At 41.9% G+C, this 19,903-nt stretch overlaps 1 protein-coding gene across 1 annotated transcript in view; it reads right to left on the bottom strand.

Moving 5' to 3' along the window:
• The window catches only part of LOC137331753 (collagen alpha-4(IV) chain-like), a 144,675-nt gene that overhangs the window by 60,634 nt on the left and 64,138 nt on the right, over positions 1–19,903 (bottom strand). Inside the window, exons 10-17 of the mRNA XM_067995736.1 lie at positions 13,389–13,424; positions 12,039–12,101; positions 10,162–10,197; positions 5,566–5,607; positions 4,138–4,209; positions 1,933–1,986; positions 1,281–1,343; positions 294–338 (exon numbers count right to left, since the gene is read on the bottom strand). Coding sequence (XP_067851837.1) covers positions 294–338; positions 1,281–1,343; positions 1,933–1,986; positions 4,138–4,209; positions 5,566–5,607; positions 10,162–10,197; positions 12,039–12,101; positions 13,389–13,424 — 411 coding nt within the window. The remainder of the gene's footprint in view (positions 1–293; positions 339–1,280; positions 1,344–1,932; positions 1,987–4,137; positions 4,210–5,565; positions 5,608–10,161; positions 10,198–12,038; positions 12,102–13,388; positions 13,425–19,903) is intronic.

Here is a 19,903-nt window from a genome sequence, read left to right as displayed (position 1 = left end):
GTTTTTCTAGGTTACAGGTGCTATATAAATGCAAGTTGTTATAGTTGTTTATGGCTGACTTCTTCAGGACAAATATTCTTCAAACAATAATCTTTGTTATTCTGTCCATATTTGCATTATATATGACCGTCAAAGTGAGTCCGAAACCAAGGTTGTCTAAATCTTACCCAGAAACTTTTTGGAGAAATCTGAATGTACTTCTCGAAACACAAACTTATTTTCACTGGTTTCAGGCAACTTTTATCACAAATCAAATGTACATGAAAATGGCATAAAAGATATTTATTTTAAACCTTTCTTCCTGGAACTCCTGGCAACCCTTCATTTCCAGAATCACCCTTGAAAAGAAACAGATCGCCATTAGCACATAGGACAATTGTCAGTCTATGTAAATTATTTTTTAAAATTTAAAGTATTTTCAATTTTTGGCGGCAATCTTCAAGCTGAGTGAGGTCAGTGCTGGACACTAAACATTTTCGGGTTAATCAGAGCAAAAGTTAGATGCAGTGTAACCTTTCTCGGCTCTCTGTAAAGTGCCTTAATCCCAACATCTGTTGACGAACTCCTCTATACCAGTCTGAAACTTTTACTTTCCATAAAAACCATTCATATAGCAGATTGCCAATTTAATCCATATTATTGGCAACTTAATATTGCAGGCTCGTAACCACTAAGAACCTATGAATCATGGCCTTTTGAATGAGGCACTCAGATACATCAGTCATATGGTTTGTACTTATCTGAGATGTTAAACCATCTGCCCTCTTCGGTGGATGTAAAAGATCCCATGGCACTATTTCGAAGAAGAGCAGAGGAGTTTTCCCTGGTGACCTGGCTAATATTTATCCCTCAACCAACACCATTAAAGTCAGATGATCTGGTCATCATCTCATTACTGTTTGTGGGATCTTGCTATGCGCAAATTGGCTGCCGCGTTTCCTACATTACAACAGTGACTACACTTCAGAAGTACTTAATTAGCTGTAAAGCGCTTTGGGACATCCTGAGGTGGTGAAAGGTGCTATATAAATGCAAATCTTTCTTTCTTTCTGTCCTGTATGGACATTTTCTTTTCATGGCCTGAAATGAAAGTCATGATTTGTGACTTTTGAAAAAATCATGGATTCACAAAATTACTTTTGCGCAATTTATACTCCATTCCCATCAATACTGTAGAATCACCATGCAATGTCAATTGAGTGTATTCCACACCACCAGCCCCAGCATATTGCAATACACCTTCTACTGCAAAGGGTTCTCTAATCAGTATTGTTCCTTACCCGCACCCCAGGAAAACCAATGATACCCTTTTCACCCTTTTCGCTAGGATAGCGAGGGAGAACCTAGATATGAATAAAGAGAAAAAATAAGATTTCACTTGGGTCATAATTATTTAACTGAATTTGCAATACAATACAAGTAAATTTATTAGGAAGTACGAATAGACTTTATATTAAAGACAAGCTTTTATAGATTCATTACGTATTACAGACAGAAATTATTGCTTTAATTAAAAGTGAATCTGAATAAATGAGGTGGAGATGCCGGTGATGGACTGGGGTGGACAAATGTAAGGAGTCTTACAAGACCAGGTTATAGTCCAACAGCTTTATTTGGAATCCAAATAAAGCTGTTGGACTATAACCTGGTCTTGTAAGACTCCTTACATGAATAAATGAGAATACGGCTCTTTTCTCATTCTTTACAGGACGCTTCAGCACGTAATGAATGAGCTTATCTTTTTATTATTTATTCTCAGGATGTGGGCAATGCTGCTCATCCCCAGTTACCTTGGGAAGGTAGCAATGACCCTTTTCCTTGAATCACTTATGATGGATGGTACTCCCACAATAATGGGGGGGCGGGGGGAGGAAACTCTGGAATTATGACCCAGCAACAACAAATTTGTGCAGAAAAATGCTTTGTACTCACTGAAGGTCCAGGAAATCCAATAGGCCCAGGGGGTCCTCTAGCACCTTTCTCACCCTGAAAAAAAAAAGTTTTTTTTACACCAAGATCTGATTTATTCGGTGATTCAATATTATGTCGAGCAAGATAATAGCATAAAGCATGGCATGAGTAATCTTTTAGTTCAAAAGCTATTTTATGCATTAATATATTTGACAAAGATTTATCTATGAATTGTGCAGGATAAAGATTTCATAGAAATATATTTGTATTATATCTATTCAGCAGGATTATTTATATTTAATCATTTAATGTTGTTGATACAGTGTCCATGCACCAGAATGGCTTACTGTTCCACTACAGCAAACCCCAACAATGTTAACAGGTGGTGTCTTTAGCCAACTGTCTACTACTAACTGCAGTCCTATTCATTTGGGTAATTAATTCATTCTCTATAACAAGACTGAGCCAGATCACAGTGGATATCAAGGTAGACAAGTCAATTTAAAATCCAAAAGCTACTCTTCCCCAGATGGGTAATTGCATGCCTTGTACTTAAAAAGTAGAACTGAACACAAGTAAAGGGCTCAGTTGATGGTGTGGACAGAAGACCATTATTGAGTCCCACCTTGAGTTAAATTTCAGCACCCCTCCCCTCTTCCCTCCATGAAGGAAGCAGAAGCATTCACAGCCACCTAACCATCCTCTACTAGACTGAAGGAAGGAAAATAAACTAAAATCAATAAATAAACATGGAAGCCCGTGGACCTGAAAATAAAACTATGTCCATAAACAGTATGTCCAGAAAAAGTGTGTGCAATTAGCCCCGTCTTTACAATGACTGAATCCATAATTTAGAGGGTTTTTGAGTGGTAATTCAATACACTATATCAATGATGACATTGTGCAATTATTGATAGAATGAAGATCAAACATAATAATTATTCATCTAATACCTTTCAACCAAAAGTGTGAGTGATTTGACTGTTGGAGAGCAATTTTACTATTACACACTGACCTTTTCTGTGAGGGACATCAGTGGGCATTATAACCACTACTCTACCTGCAGGTGTCACAATCTGAGGGAACCCGCTCCCCTCTCTCCGCTCCACCAGAGCAACACGGAAACAGAGGTGAAAAACTCTGTATTCCTGGTGATAGATAGAGGGGAGTGAGATCATTTGATACTGGTGATAGGCAAAGCAGAACTGGATAACTTGTATCCCAGGAGATAGGGAATGGGAAACTGAATCGTCCATTCTTCTGAAACCTTTATCAGTATACCTCTGTGAAGACTGGATTTTAAGTGAATCACATTAGCCTCATTTCCATTTCATGGGTACTTGCAGCACTTCCATTATCTTGACCCAACCTTTCTCACACAGACCCTTGATTTCCCTCCCCCTACATTTCTGAAGTGTACAGAAAGTTTCAGTGATGCTGTCTGTATCATACGATGGCTCATTGAATGAAGCTTCATTCAGAGGACAATGAATAATGTCAGCCATGGCTCAGTGGTAGCACTCTTGCCTCTGAGTCAGAAGATTGTGGGTTCAAGTTGCACTCCAGAGACTTAAGCACAAAATGTAGGCTGTACTATGGGAGCGCTGCACTGTCAGAGGTGCAAGGTCCCGTCTAACCTTCCAGGTGGACATAAAAGATCCCCTGGCACTATTTCAAAGAAGAGCAGGGGAGTTGTCCCCGGTGTCCTGGCCAATGTTTGTCCCTCAACCAACATCACTAAAACATATTGTCTGGTCATTGTCTCATTGCTGTTTGTCGGGTCTTGTAGTGTGCAAGTTGGCTGCTACATTTCCCTACATTACAACAGTCTCGACACTTCAAAAGTACTTCACTGGCTGTTAAGTGCTTTGGGACATCCTGAGGTCATGAAAGGCACTATATAAATGCAAGTTCTTTCTTTTCTTTCACAAACTCAGTGAGAAAGAACAATCCTTATAGACTTTACTACAGCAAAGACTTAATGCAAATGTTATGCTATGCTAAGCAATATCCTGTTTAAATTTGTGACAGATTATTTCTGACATTTCGCATTGATGAAAAGATAACTCATTCTTACAAGGGTGATACTGGTGTGAATGGACCTTAGAGCTAAAATCGACTGGAGATAAGAGCCAAAGAAACATGCTCGCAGGCCTTTGACCTGTGGACCACTGAGTGATCACATCATAATGTTGGTGTTGAAAGTCTGTTTGTTCTTGGTTATACCTGATCCCCTTTAAAGACAATTTCTTCAGGAGGCTGGATTAGTTCAACATGTCCTGGGTCACCTTGTTCACCCTGACAGGAGGGAGGGAATAAGCAAGGGTATGAATAGTGAGAATAACAGACATGCAGATTGACATCCAATGCACTCACAATGAAATGAGATGACAATAGTAATAATGCAGAGTTCACAAATATCATAGCAAGACAAAAAGCTCAAGGATGGATACTGAAATCAGCACAAGTTCTTAGTTTATCTTTGAAGGACATTATTGTTTCAAAATAAAAACCGATTAGACTAAAATTAAATACATTCAGTGCTCTGTGGATGGGGTGGGTGGGAATGTGAAAGGGAGGTCAATACATTGACAGTCCTCTACAAGATTATGATTGAACCAGTTCCACAAGAGATGCTGCTGCATGATCCAGTCCTTCATGTTTATGGAAGGAATGGAAGAACTGCTGCAGCTCATTCATACAGTATCAATCTAAAAGATTTAGGGTACTAGGGCACAGGGTACGAGCAAGGCAGCTTCGCACATGATTCCTGCTTGGAATTCTCTCTCAGCCTGTGTCACCCTTGAGCCTTGGCCATCAACACTAAACAGACAAGCACTTATTGTCTCTACAATGGTTTTGTCTACTGTGAAAGAAGGTTCGAACTAACTAAAACAATGACCTTGTAGCAAAATTTTCATATTCAAAAATACAGCTTTTCGCTATCAGTGTCTCTTATCAGCTTAAATAATAAATAACATTTTTTATGCCCGTGATTTTTGTTATTTTTCATCACTGAAACACCACCACAGTCTGAAACCAGAGCTGCACCATTGCGACAAGCCTGCGGGCAGCGCTGTTGAGAACAGTGACTTCTGCAAGCTCGCAGCCCCACCCATAGGTACTGTCAGCACTGTAACTAGCTGCAATACAAAATAAAGTAAAGGGAGTAGTAAATTGTTGCCCTTAGCCCTCCCAGGTCATAAAATTGAATGGATAATATCGGTGTAAATTGATTATTTAACTTAATTCCAGTGAAAAGCAATTAAAGCAGTGTCGGTATGTCCATTTAAGGTGAGACAGATGAATATCTCTTTAAGGACACAAATTAATGTTACAGCTATAAATTATCAATTAAACTATTGAGCCATATTCAAAATCATGTCGAGACAGTGTGAAAAATACATGAGAGATACAGTTGGTTAGGGATGTACAATATAGTTTATAATGTCGTTCCAATATCCTTGAAATTCACTTGATTACTTTTTGGGGTGAGGGAGAAATGCACAAATTGGAAGTTTTACCTGTGGCTAATGAACTCCTTTAGAAGATTCAAGTGGAAGTAAAGTCTATGGGAATACTTTTTTAAATTCAGAGTACTATCATTTTGTATATTGAAAATACTTGCACAGGATTAAGCATCTGTTCCCTTACCTTCTCGCCTTTTTGTCCTGGAAATACAATGCCTGGGCTACCCTGCCAAAAAATATAAAATATGAATTTTAGAAAATAAATCCTCACTGTGCAGGGTTTTAAATTAGCAGCAGTCCAGTGGGCCTAAATGCACTGAAATAAAAATCTGGCAACAAAATTTCAAATCACAAGACCACTCAAGGTAGATAAGCCATCCCAACTCATCCATCTAGAAAGATCCATCACAGTATCCAACTGTTCCTTAGATAATTACAGGGTTTTGCTTCCACTACCCAAACCCACAATTCTACAGGTTGAGCTATTGCGAAGAACTTCCTGCTATCAGTCCCAAATCTGTATTTCACAAGTTTCAACCGATGGCCCTCTTGACCTACCGTCATTGTTTAGTTTGAAGTAGTGATGTGGATTTACCCTGACTATACTATTTACTGTATAAGTCCCCTCTATGAGGAAAAGCCCAAGTTTTTCCAGCCATTCCTTTTAACCAAGTCCGTTTATATTTCTGTTCAGTCCGTGGTTCTTCTCAGCATCACCTCCAGTCCTGAATGTGTCCCTCATGTCTAGACACTGTGCTTCAGGTGTGATCTGACCGGAGTACTGTTCTGTTTAAGCATGACTTTCTTCAACTTGTACTTTATTGTTTTGGCAATATAGTTCAGCATACTATTTTTTCTGTTGCTGCTATTCAGTTATTGGGCATCTTAAGCATTAAGTGTACAAATACTCCAAGGTCTCTTGCAAATTCACCTCATCCTCATCTTTAAATCCCTTCATGGCCCTAGCTATCGCTACCTTTACAATCTCCTTGAACTGTCCATCCCCGCCTACACTCTCCTCTCTTCCAATGCTGGTCAACTGCCAATTCTCCCTTCCTTAAATCTATGATTGGAGCTTTCAGCCACCTTGGAATTCCCTCCCTACACCCCTTAGTCTCACTACATCTATTCCTATCTTCAAAGACCTACTTGAAACCTACCTCTTTGGTGACCTACCCTAGTTTCCCTCTTATTGCGATCTCATCTGACCCCCAACTGTAAAACACCCTGGTGTATTTTGCTGTATAAATGCAAGTTGTTGTTAGTTTTTTAACACCATTCATGAAGTACATACAGTGCCACATTTTCTTCCTATTTGCAATACTTTATACTTATATTCCTATTAAACCTCATCTACCTCACTGGTCCAGCCATTTAGATATTTAATATAATTCATTTTCCGGGTCACCTGTCAACAGCTTCAGATTCATTCCCCCCTCCTCCAATTTAGATTGAACTTTGAAATCCATGCCATGAATGTAAATTAGAAACAGTAAGGGTCCCAACATCCACCACCACCGTGATATTTTTCCACTAGAAACTATCTCCCACTTCCTACCTTCAGCTAATTTCTTATCCAGAATCTTCCCATTCTAAATCTGTGCTGGTTGCAATTTGTTCAATTTTTATCATCCAGATAATCCTCAAGTTTACGCCCAATAATCGATTCCATTATTTTACCTGGTCTTAATGTGAAACTGATGGGTCTGTAGTTATCTGTATATATTTTGTCACCTTTTATAAAATTGGTATTAAAGTAGTTTGTTTACGATCTAGTGGGATCTTAACATTCATCAACGCATTCATAATAACTATTAGGACATCACAAATCCCATCCATTGTCTCTCTAAATAACCCCTGGCAATTACTATTAATCCTTGAGGATTTATCTATTTGGAGCCCTTTGGTCTGTCTAAGATCCCCATTTCCTTCTTAGAGTCATAGAGTCATAGAGTTATACAGTACGGATAGAGGCCCTTCGGCCCATCGTGTTAGCGCCGGCCATCAAGCCCTGTCTAATCTAATCCCATATTCCAGCATTTGGTCCGTAGCCTTGTATGCTATGGCATTTCAAGTGCTCATCCAAATGCTTCTTGAATGTTGTGAGGGTTCCTGCCTCCACAGGCAGTGAGTTCCAGACTCCAACCACCCTCTGGGTGAAAAAGTTCTTTCTCAAATCCCCTCTAAACCTCCCGCCTTTTACCTTGAATCTATGCCCCCTTGTTATAGAACCCTCAATGAAGGGAAAAAGCTCCTTAGTATCCATCCTATCTGTGCCCCTCATAATTTTGTACACCTCAATCATGTCTCCCCTCAGCCTCCTCTGCTCCAAGGAAAACAAACTCAATCTTCCCAGTCTCTCTTCATAGCTGAAGCGCTCCAGCCCTGGTAACATCCTGGTGAATCTCCTCTGCACCCTCTCCAAAGCGATCACATCCTTCCTGTAGTGTGGCGACCAGAACTGCACACAGTACTCCAGCTGTGGCCTAACCAGTGTTTTATACAGCTCCATCATAACCTCCTTGCTCTTATATTCTATGCCTCGGCTAATAAAGGCAAGTATCCCATATGCCTTCTTTACCACCTTATCTACCTGTTCCGCCGCCTTCAGGGATCTGTGAACTTGCACACCAAGATCCCTCTGACCCTCTGTCTTGCCTAGGGTCCTCCCATTCATTGTGTATTCCCTTGCCTTGTTAGTCCCTCCAAAGTGCATCACCTCGCACTTTTCCAGGTTAAATTCCATTTGCCACTGTTCCGCCCATCTGACCAACCCATCTATATCGTCCTGCAGACTGAGGCTATCCTCCTCGCTATTTACCACCCTACCAATTTTTGTATCATCAGCGAACTTACTGATCATGCCTTTTACATTCATATCCAAGTCATTAATGTAGACCACAAACAGCAAGGGACCCAGCACCGATCCCTGTGGTACCCCACTGGCCACAGGCTTCCAGTCACAAAAACAACCTTCGACCATCACCCTCTGCCTTCTGCCACTAAGCCAGTTTTGTATCCAAAGTGCCAAGGCACCCTGGATTCCATGGGCTCGTACCTTCTTGACCAGTCTCCTGTGGGGGACTTTATCGAAGGCCTTACTGAAATCCATGTATACCACATCCACTGCGTTACCCTCATCCACACGCCTAGTCACCCCCTCAAAAAATTCAATCAAATTAGTCAGACATGATCTTCCCTTGACAAAGCCATGTTGACTATCCCTGATTAATCCTTGCTTCTCCAAGTGGAGACTAATTTTGTCCTTCAGAATTTTTTCCAATAATTTTCCTACCACTGATGTTAGGCTCACTGGCTTGTAGTTCCCCGGTTTTTCCCTACTCCCCTTCTTGAATAATGGTACTACATAAGCGGTTCTCCAGTCCTCTGGCACATCCCCTGTGGCCAGAGAGGTTCTGAATATATGTGTTAGAGCCCCCGCAATCTCCTCCTTTGCCTCACACAGTAGCCTGGGATACATTTCGTCCGGGCCTGGGGATTTATCCATTTTTAGGCCTGCTAAAACTGCCAATACCTCCTCCCGCTCGATGTTAATATGTTCGAGTATATCACAGTCCCCCTGCCGTATTTCTATGTCTACATCGTCCTTCTCCATAGTGAAAACAGATGGTAAAAATTCATTTAGAACCCCTCCTACATCTGCCGGCTCCACACACAGATTGCCATTTTTGTCTCTAATGGGCCCTATTTTTCCCCTAGTCATCCTCTTACCCTTAATATACTTATAAAACATCTTAGGATTTTCCTTTATTTTGCTCGCCAGTGTTATTTCATGGCCCCTCCTTGATCTCCTAATTTCTTTTTTAAGTATCCCCCTGCACTTTTTGTACTCCTCCAGGGCTTCCTCCGTCTTTAGCCTTTTGTATCTGCCAAAAGCCCTCCTTTTTTTCCTAATCCATTCTCGTATATCCCCTGACATCCAAGGTTCCCTGGAGTTCTTGGAACCACCCTTGACCTTTTTCGGGAACATGTTGCCATTGTATGGTCTCAATCTCCCTTCTGAAAGACTCCCATTGCTCCGATGCGGATTTTCCTACAAGCAGCTGATCCCAGTCCATTTTGGCCAGATCCTGCCTTATCCTATTAAAATCGGCCTTCCCCCAATTTAGAACCTTTATTTCCGGCCCCTCCCTATCCTTTTCCATGACCACCTTAATTGTTGGATTATCGGTGATTATGGACTAAAGGAGAGCTGATTGGCTACTCATTTTTATTATGCTAGGCTGCCTACTACGACAGGAAATATTTCCTCTGATTCCAAACAGTAAAGTTTTTCTGAATCTGTCCCTTTACTACTCTGTGGAGACTGACAACTGACTTTAAAGGTACAACAAACCTGAAATAGAGAGACTAAGGCAGAGAGTCTGAATACAATTACATAGTATCAGGCAACTCAAGCTATCAAACAGCTTAGTTGGGCAACTAAACCCCTCCTCTATGCCAGTTCAGCTGTACCCACCTTCCCCTGTGTATCAGTGAAGCATTCTTTTCTAGAATGTGATCACAGCTTATTCTGGGTAAAACGCATGATTACCAATCATTTCGACTGATGCCATTAATACAAAATAATTGACTAGAACCCCAATCCATCATTTAGAATTATAATCCAAAACAGGAACTCCTACAATGCCATCATTTAGAGTTTAACCCCTAACAAAGAAGTAACCAAATGCAATTAGTTAAAATTTATCATCAAAACTAAACAGTATAACATTTAAAATAAATTATTCTTCAGGCTGCAAGATAGTTATAAACTCACCTGTTCACCTGGTAATCCTTGTAAACCAAGGCGACCCTAGAAAGAAAGAAGATTTGTAAATATTAATTCAACTTTTTTTCTTCCTTTGGAATACGAAATCTAAGCACATTACAAAAAGATTTTAAAAATTTATTTTTTAAATCTACATTTCAACTTCAACATTTGTTTTTACAATCATTTTGGTGAATTAACATTGTATTTATTTCAACATGCCTTAGTAAAATCTTTCATGAAATTGCTTTGTTCCACCACCATAAACTGTGAAACAGAAAGATGTCCACAAAGTGACTACATTTTGAACCAGTGCTGCAGGAAGCTCCTAATGAATTGACACTCTGGGTAGTTCCCAGTGATGGACCAATGCTGTGGGTAGTTCCCAGTTATGGACCAATGCTGTGGGCTGTTCCCAGTGAGCAACCAGTGCTGTGGGTAGTTCCCAGTGATGGACCAGTGCTGTGGATAGTTCCCAGTTATGGACCAGTGCTGTGGGCTGTTCCCAGTGAGCAACCAGTGCTGTGGGTAGTTCCCAGTGATGGACCAGTGCTGTGGATAGTTCCCAGTTATGGACCAGTGCTGTGGGCTGTTCCCAGTGAGCAACCAGTGCTGTGGGTAGTTCCCAGTGATGGACCAGTGCTGTGGATAGTTCCCAGTGATGGATCAGTGCTGTGGATAGTTCCCAGTTATGGACCAGTGCTGTGGGCTGTTCCCAGTGATGGATCAGTGCTGTGGATAGTTCCCAGTGATGGATCAGTGCTGTGGATAGTTCCCAGTTATGGACCAGTGCTGTGGGCTGTTCCCAGTGATGGACCAGTGCTGTGGGTAGTTCCCAGTGATGGATCAGTGCTGTGGGTAATTTCCAGTGATGGACCAATGCTGTGGATAGTTCCCAGTGATGGATCAGTGCTGTGGGCTGTTCCCAGTGATGGATCAGTGCTGTGGATAGTTCCCAGTGATGGATCAGTGCTGTGGATAGTTCCCAGTTATGGACCAGTGCTGTGGGCTGTTCCCAGTGATGGACCAGTGCTGTGGGTAGTTCCCAGTGATGGATCAGTGCTGTGGGTAATTTCCAGTGATGGACCAATGCTGTGGGTAGTTCCCAGTGATGGACCAGTGCTGTGGGTAATTTCCAGTAACGGACCGGTGCCGTGAGTTGTTCCCAGTGATGGATTAGTGCTGTGGATAGTTCCCAGTGATGGACCAATGCTGTGGATAGTTCCCAGTGATGGACCAATGCTGTGGATAGTTCCCAGTGATGGACCAGTGCTGTGGGTAGTTCCCAGTGATGGATCAGTGCTGTGGGTAGTTCCCAGTGATGGATCAGTGCTGTGGGTAGTTCCCAGTGATGGACCAGTGCTGTGGGTAGTTCCCAGTGATGGACCAATGCTGTGGGTAATTTCCAGTAACGGACCGGTGCTGTGGGTTGTTCCCAGTGATGGACCAATGCTGTGGGCAATTCCCAGTGATAGATTAGTGCTATGGATAATTCCCAGTTATGGATTAATACTATATGTATTTCCTAACATTAGATCAGCACTGTGGATAGCTCCCTTCAGCCCATGGATTAAAGCTTCAGGCAGTCCTCATACGATATGCCTATCTTTACCTGCTCAAGAATTCCCAGCCACATGGTGTCCTATGCCAGCACCTTATATAATCTCAATTTCTGCTGTGTCTCCTTTGCTAATATCTGTTCTCTCTGCACAATGATGCCTGAATTAACCTATTTGCAGAATTTCTCTATTCTTTTTTGTGAAACTGTTATGATCTAATTTTACTGCTCCTCTAGAAATAAACCTTTATTTCTGTGCCAGTTATTTAACCCTTGGATGCGCCCATAAAATAATGATGCAATGTCAGCTTAACCTTGATCTACTTACTGGAAAACCTGATGGGCCTCTCGGTCCTGCAACACCTGGAGAGCCAGAGTTTCCTGGAAGACCCTAGGAGAGAGGGAAAGAAGAATTTATTTCTACCATCAATGATGCATTATGACAGGCCAAGGATACATCTTGTATTCGGCGCATGACTGCTTTTAAACAGGTCGAAGTGTCATTTTTCTCAGGAACTGCTGAAAGGATGATTAGGATGAAACTTTATTTACTTCCTAGTTACAATTTTTTTTTTGTCATTGGTTTATTTTCATAAGCAGCTTGAGAATAATTAAAAAGTTAGTTTATTACTTCAACTATACCTTGAATGTTCTATGCTCCAGGCAACTTCCTAATGTCTCTGCTGGAGCATTGTACAGCAGGAAGCGAAAAAGAAGCACAAAAAGTGAGAGAGCGATGTTATAGCATAGTGTGTAGAGCTCCAATTACAAGTCATTTTGCTTCTCTGTGGCTTAAACTTGTGTTCGCATACTTGAGACAGCATTAGTCACCTCTGACCTTATCTAACATTCAAATAAATTATCCTGCAATTGTAAAGCATCCCTGACGTAGAAGAACATCTGAGAGAGCTGGGGAGCACAGTGAACGGATGATAATAAATTAAAGGGATAGAGGTGGGAGAATGACCAAAAGCACAGTAGGAGCGAGAGAGAGTTCCAAAGGTCATGGCAGAGTGGCAGAAAGATAGGCATTCAATGGAGGAGCAAGAAAAAGCAGTGATCCTAGTTGGAGGAATTAGTTTGGAGATAAATTCAAAATAGACAAAACTCCAAAATACAGAAAATTAGATACTTCCCTTTGTATGATTGACTAAACCCTTTATCTGTTTCGCCTGGCTGGCCTACTTACATAATTGCTTTCCCAGTCCCCTCCCCATCAATTTTAGAACAGCCATTAGCAAAGCATTAGAACCGACATCGATGTCACACTTGAAATCACCATAACAAGCAGGAAATTATCCTCCTAACCAGCCCCTGCCCTGCTCCTCCTCTCTCAGGCTTTCCCTCCCTGTATCCCATTCCCGTCTTTGCCCTGCTCCCTCCTCTCTCAGGGTTTCCCTCCCCATATCCCATTCTCGCCCAGCTGCCTCCTCTTATGTAACTTCAGCGATTAACATGTTAAAAAATTAATCACCAAAAAAATTAATGCAGTAAAGTTAACCACGATTAATTGACAGCCCTAATTGAATGCTTCCTTTATAGTTCATAACATCATCTGATGCACTCTCTCAACCAGATCGCTATCTTTTAATCACTCTAAGATGCCCATTATTCTCTACTTAGCAGATAATGCCAGGGAAATCCCTAATTAAAGATAAGGAAATTATTTGTTACTTACAGGAAAGCCTATTTGTCCTTGGAATCCTTGATCTCCCTATTGACAAGAAAACAAATTACCACATTAATCTTCTTTGGTGCCTTTAATTGTTTCAAATGGCTGTATGCCTTATAATGCCAAGCTAACAAAATTAATCTGCTGTCCAAAATCAGATTAACCACCAAACATGCAAATCTGTATGAACTGTTGGATAATTTCAGTTTTCCACAATTTTCATCCCCAATTGGCAATTTTGGCATTCAGCTTTTTACCAGTGCACAGTTTCTATTAGCTGTTTCCCACGAGCAGCATCTTTGTCCCACATTTCCATGATGTATTTTGGCGTGTGTGAGTTAGTTTTACCCAGTCATTCATAGCCAAGGGGTAGAAAATCTAGCCCTGTATTCCTCTAGGTCCCACTGTTCCCTAGTGGGCAGCCATTATATTCTGCTATTTCTCTGGCAGCAATTGCTATATATTACTGTTCCCTGCTGTAGTGCCTCCATATCGCTCTGTTCCTCTGTGTGCAACCAATCTACCCACGTGTCCCATTACCTATCCCCTATAATCTACTGCTCCTCAATGTAGAGCCATTATGTCCCACTATTTCCACTGTGAAGCCTCTACAGCCACTCTTCCCTCATATAGATTCTCTACAGATGGAGAAGAGCTTCAGTTGGCTCTAAATGGTTCTGGACATCAGTAGGCAACATCGGGCAGGTTTCTGGGTGTCATCCATAAGAGCTTCTCATGGAGTTATTTGTTTCCAAAATTTAGTAATTTCAGTAAACAAATTATGACAGACCAGCAATTATCACCATAACAAGCAGGAAATTATCCTCCTAACCACCAGCACAGGCATTATATGCACAAACATTTATTTCCTTTGGGTGACAAATCAGCTGGTCAGCAATTTCCTGACCAACCTTTGCCGATTTCTCAGGCCACCTCCTTTGCAACTTTTTGCAGCAAACCAATTGAGGATCAGGTTGAAACCAGATTCTGGTTGGTCTGACAGTCAATATGATTCTTATTGAGTTGTATTGTCCACGTTTAACTGCCATTACCTGTGAGTTAGCCTACTTCATATGGAGAATTGCAAATGTTACACCCTTGTTCAAAAAAGGGTGTAAGGATAAATCCAGCAACTACAGGCCAATCAGTTTAACCTCTGTGGTGGGGAAACTTTTAGAAACGATAATCCAGGACAGAATTAATTGTCACTTGGACGAGTGTGGATTGATTAGGGGAAGCCAGCATGGATTTGTTAAAGTCAAATCGTGTTTAACTAACCTGATAGAGTTTTTTGATGAGGTAACAGAGAGGGTAGATGAGGGCAATGCAGTTGATGCGGTGTATATGGACTTTCAAAAGGCATTTGATAAAGTGCCACATGGTGGGCTTATCATCAAGATTGTGGCCCATGGAATAAAGGGGGCAGTAGCAACATGGATATAACTGGCTAAGTGACAGGAAACAGAGAGTAGTTATGAACAGTTGTCTTTGGACTGGAGGGAGGTGTACAGTGGTGTTCCCCAGAGGTCGGTGCTGGGACCACTGCTTTTCTTGATATATATTAATGACTTGGACTTGGGTATACAGGGCACAATTTCAAAATTTGCAGATGACACAAAACTTGGAAGGGTAGTGAACAGTGAGGAGGATAGTGATAGACTTCAAGAGGATATAGACAGGCTGGTGGCATGGGCGGACATGTGGCAGATTAAATTTAACACAGAAAAATGCAAATGGATACATTTTGGTAGGAAGAACAAGGAGAGGCAATATAAATTAGAGGGCCCAACTCTAAATGGGTACAGGAACAGAGTGATCTGGGGGTATATGTGCACAAGTCGTTGAAGGTGGCAGGGCAGGTTGAGAAAGCGGTTAAAAAAGCATACAGGATCCTGGGCTTTATAAATAGAGGCATAGAGTACAAAAGTATGGAAGTGATGATGAACCTTTATAAAACACTGGTTCGGCCACAATTGGAGTATTGTGTCCAGTTCTGGGCACCGCACTTTAGGAAGGATGTGAAGGCCTAAGAGAGGGTGCAGAAGAGATTTACTAGAATGATTCCCGGGATGAGGGACTTTAGTTACATGGATAGACTGGAGAAGCTGGGATTGTTCTGCTTGGAACAGAGGAAGTTGCGAGGAGATTTGATAGAGGTATTCCAAATCATGAAGGGTCTAGACAGAGTAGATAGAGAGAAACTGTTCTCATTGGCAGAAGGGTCAAGAACCAGAGGACATAGATTTAAGGTGATTGGCAAAAGAACCAAAGTTGACATGAGGAAAAGCATTTTTACACAGCGAGTGGTTAGGATCTGGAATGCACTGCCCGAGGGGGTGGTGGAGGCAGATTCAATCATGGCCTTCAAAAGGGAACTGGATAAGTACTTGAAAGGAAAAAATTTGCAGGGCTACGGGGATAGGGCGGGGGAGTGGGACTAGCTGGATTGCTCTTGCATAGAGCTGGCGTGGACTCGATGGGCCGAATGGCCTCCTCCCATGCTGTAACCTTTCTACGATTCTATATCCGTAATATAAAGATGAAGCCATCAGGTGAAAATCATATGTACCATTTAAAAAACAGAAATATAATATGGAAGTGTGTGCGTGAATTATACGGATATGTGAATGGTAGATTAGGGGTCATGCTAATTCAAAGATAGTCTGAGCATTTGGTTTATGTTCTATATAGATTTCACAGTTAACAGTTATTCAACTGATTACTCGTAGACTAAATACTGTAATTTATTATGTGACTTGTTTTAAAAAAAAACAAGTACACTGAGCAATTTTTCGGCTGAATAGACTTTGGAGACCAAACATTGAAAGATAATCTCATTTCTTTGCCAACTAATGATAAGGTAGAAAAAAAATATATACACTTTAGTAATAAGGTTTTCCTGGTAAATTCAATCCCGGTCAACTGCATTATTGCACTAATTTACAAATCTGCAATAAACCCAAGTACAGATTTTCAACACTCGACTGCTGGTGGCTCATAAAGTATGCTCTTTGTACCCAGTTCTCTGAGGTCAGTTCATCAGCATAGGGCTGAAATTCTTCAACTGTTCTCATTGACTCACACCATAACTTGGTGAGCGGACACCGAACTCCACCGGGACCCAGGTATACTGGGTCATGGCCTTGCATCAACGTTTCTGGGATGGCCTTGTGGGGGAGCCTCCGCTCCTCCCCACAAAGACATTGACATAATGGGGGCAGGCACTTCCTGATTCAGGAGTTCACATCCCCCAGCTCTCAGTTGGGATCCAGTGTAGCATCAGGGTGGGTACCCCTGGTCTCACTAGGCCAAACTCACTGATAACTGGAGGAGACCGGGCCCACCCTGTCCAGGCTGGGATCAGGGCCAGGAGCCCTTAAGTTCAGAGGAAATGTTTCTCCCCCTACATTGCAAGCAGTCCCCTACCGCAGGGGTCCATTGAGGTCAATCACTTTCCCTTTCCAAGGTGGGAAATTCAGCACCGGTCCAGCTAGACTTGCAAGCTTATACTGGCATTTCTGGCCTCTTTGGTACAGGGTCACCACAGATGCATCCCCTACCCACCTAAGGCCCACATCTTGTAGCCCCGACCCTGACCCTGCAAATGTTGGCGCTGTCAGAGGCAGGGGTCACTGGCAGGCATGATTCTAGCATAATTGCTAGGATTGCATCCCTGAGGAATTTCTAGGCATATACTTTCGAGTATAGATTTGGACAGATAGTTAACTGGTGGCAATGTGCATATGTGCAATGAAATTTAAAGTGAAGGGGACAACCAATGGGGAATGTCAGAATAGGGTGTCAAAAATTCTAAAAGCCTTTGGAAAGACTCAGAAGGCAATTCAACCTATAAGCAACATTTTCAAAAGGCTGAAGAGGAAGGGGACTAAGAAGTAATGGGCAAAAATGAAGACAAAGGGAACCGGAGGTGCAGGCATGAATCATAGACTGATAGAAATTTATGGCATGGAAGGAGGCCATTCGGCCCATCGTGTCTATGCCAGCCAAACAAGAGCTATCCAGCCTAATCCTGCTTTCCAGCTCTTGGTCCGTAGTCTTGTAGATTATGATACTTCAACTGCATATCCAAGTATTTTTTAAATATGATGAGGGTTTCTGCCTCTGCCACCCTTTCAGATAGTGAGTTCCAGACCCCCCCCCCCACCACCCTCTGGATGAAAACATTTTTCCTCAGCCCCCCTCTAATCCTTCTACCAATTGCTTTAAATCTATGCCCCCTGGTTATTGACCTCTCTGCTAAGGGAAATAAGTCTTTCCTATCCACTCTGTCTAGGCCCCTCATAATTTTACACACCTCAATTAAATCTCCTCACAGTCTCCACTGTTCCAAAGAAAAAAAACCCAGCTTACCTAGTTCTATTTACATGGGTAAGATGGGTATAGAGGGATATGGGCCAAGTGCAGGCAACTGGGACTAGCTTAGTGGTATAAACTGAGCGACATGGACATGTTGGGCCGAAGGGCCTGTTTCCATGTTGTAAACTTCTATGATTCTATTATCCAATCTTTACTCATAGCTAAATTTCTCCAGACTTGGCAACATCCTCGTAAATCTCCTCTGTACCCTCTCTAGTGCAATCACATCTTTCCTGTAATATGGTGACCAGAACTGTATGCAGTACACAGCTGTGGCCTAGCTAGTGTTTTATACAGTTCTAACATAACCTCCCTGCCCTTATATTCTATGCCTTGGCTAATAAAGGAAAGTATTCTGTATGCCTTCTTAACCACCTTATCCACCTGTCCTGCTATCTTCAGGGATCTGTGGACATGCACTCCAACGGTCCCTCTGTTCCTCTATACTTCTCAGTATCCTATTTATTGTGCATTCCCTTCCCTTATTTGCCCTTCCCAAATCCATTACCTCACACTTCTCCAGACTGAATTCCATTTGCCACTTTTCTGCCCGCCTGACCAGTCCATTGATATCTTCCTGCAGTCTACAGCTTCCTTCCTCACTATCAACCACACGGCCAATTTTTGTTTCATCTGCAAAGTTCTTAATCATGCCCCCTACATTTCAGTCTAAATCATTGATACATACCACAAAAAGCAAGCGATCTAGTATGAGCCCTGCGGAACCCCACTGGAAACAGCCTTCCAGTCACAAAAACACCCGTCGACCATTACCCTTTGCTTCCTGCCACTAAGCCAATTTTGTCACTTTCCATTGGATCCCATGGGCTTTTATTTTTCTGACCAGTCTGCCGTGTGGGACCTTATCAAAAGCCTTGCTAAAATCCATGCAAACTACATCAAACGCGCTACCCTTTCGACCCTCCTTGTTGCCTCCTCAAAAAATTCAGTCAAGTTAGTCAGACACGATCTTCCCTTAACAAATCCACGCTGACTGTCCTTGATCAATCTGTGCCTTTATGAATGACGATTAATAATGTTCCTCAGAATTTTTTCCAATAATTTGCCTACCACCGAGGTTAGGCTGACTGGCCTGTAATTACTCAGTCTATTCCTTTCTCCCTTTTTAAACAACGGTACAACGTTAGCAGTCCTCCAGTCCTCCGGCACCACGCCTGTAGCCAGACAGGTTTGGAAAATGATGGTCAGAGCCTCAGTTATTTCCTCCCTTGCTTCTCTTAGCAGCCTGGGATACATTTCATCCGGGCTTGGCGATTTATCTACTTTCAAAGATGCTAAACCCCTTAATATTTCCTGTTTCACTAGGTTTATCCCATTCAATTTTTCACACTCCTCCTCCTTATCTACAATGCCTGCATCGTCCCTCTCTTTTGTGAAGACAGACACAAAGTATTCATTAAGAACCATACCTACATCTTCCGCCTCTACACACAGGTTACCTTTTTGGTCTCCAATAGGCCCTACTCTTTCCTTAGTTATCCTCTTGCTCTTTATGTATTTCTAAAACATCTTTGGGTTTTCCTTGATTTTACTTGCCAATATATTTTCATGCCCTCTCTTTGCTTTCCTAATTTCCTTTTAATTTCACCCCTGCACTTTCTATACTCCTCTAGGCTTTCTCCAGTATTGAGCACTCGGTATCTGACATAAGTGTTAATTGTATCCATGTGATTTACATCAATTAGTCTTAGCTTTATTCAGGTGGTGTGTATCAATTGGGGTTCTCTTGTATCAGTATAAAAGAGAGCTTGTCTAGGGTCTGGTGTGTAATGTGGAGCAAGGCTGTAGTATTCTATCTGTCACCATTGGGCTATCCAAATTAGAACAATATGCTGCCCTTTTTTTTTTGCGCTTTATCCTACCCTGTCTGCTCCTTGACATCCAGGGGACTCTAGATTTGGGAATCCCATCCTTTTTCTTTGTGGGAACATATTTGCTCTGAATCCTCACTATCGCCTCCTTAAATGCCTCCCACTCTGTGACACTGATTTACCTTCAAGCAGTTGTTTCTGGTCCACTTTTGCTAAATCACATCTCAGCTTAGTAAAATTAATCCTGGTCTACCTTTATCCTTCTCCATAACTACACTAAACCTAACTGAATTTTGAGTCTACAACAAGTGA

The sequence above is a fragment of the Heptranchias perlo genome, chromosome 13 (genome assembly GCF_035084215.1).
Source record: "Heptranchias perlo isolate sHepPer1 chromosome 13, sHepPer1.hap1, whole genome shotgun sequence".
Classification (NCBI taxonomy): Eukaryota; Metazoa; Chordata; class Chondrichthyes; order Hexanchiformes; family Hexanchidae; genus Heptranchias; species Heptranchias perlo.
This window is presented reverse-complemented; position numbering and strand designations above follow the sequence as displayed.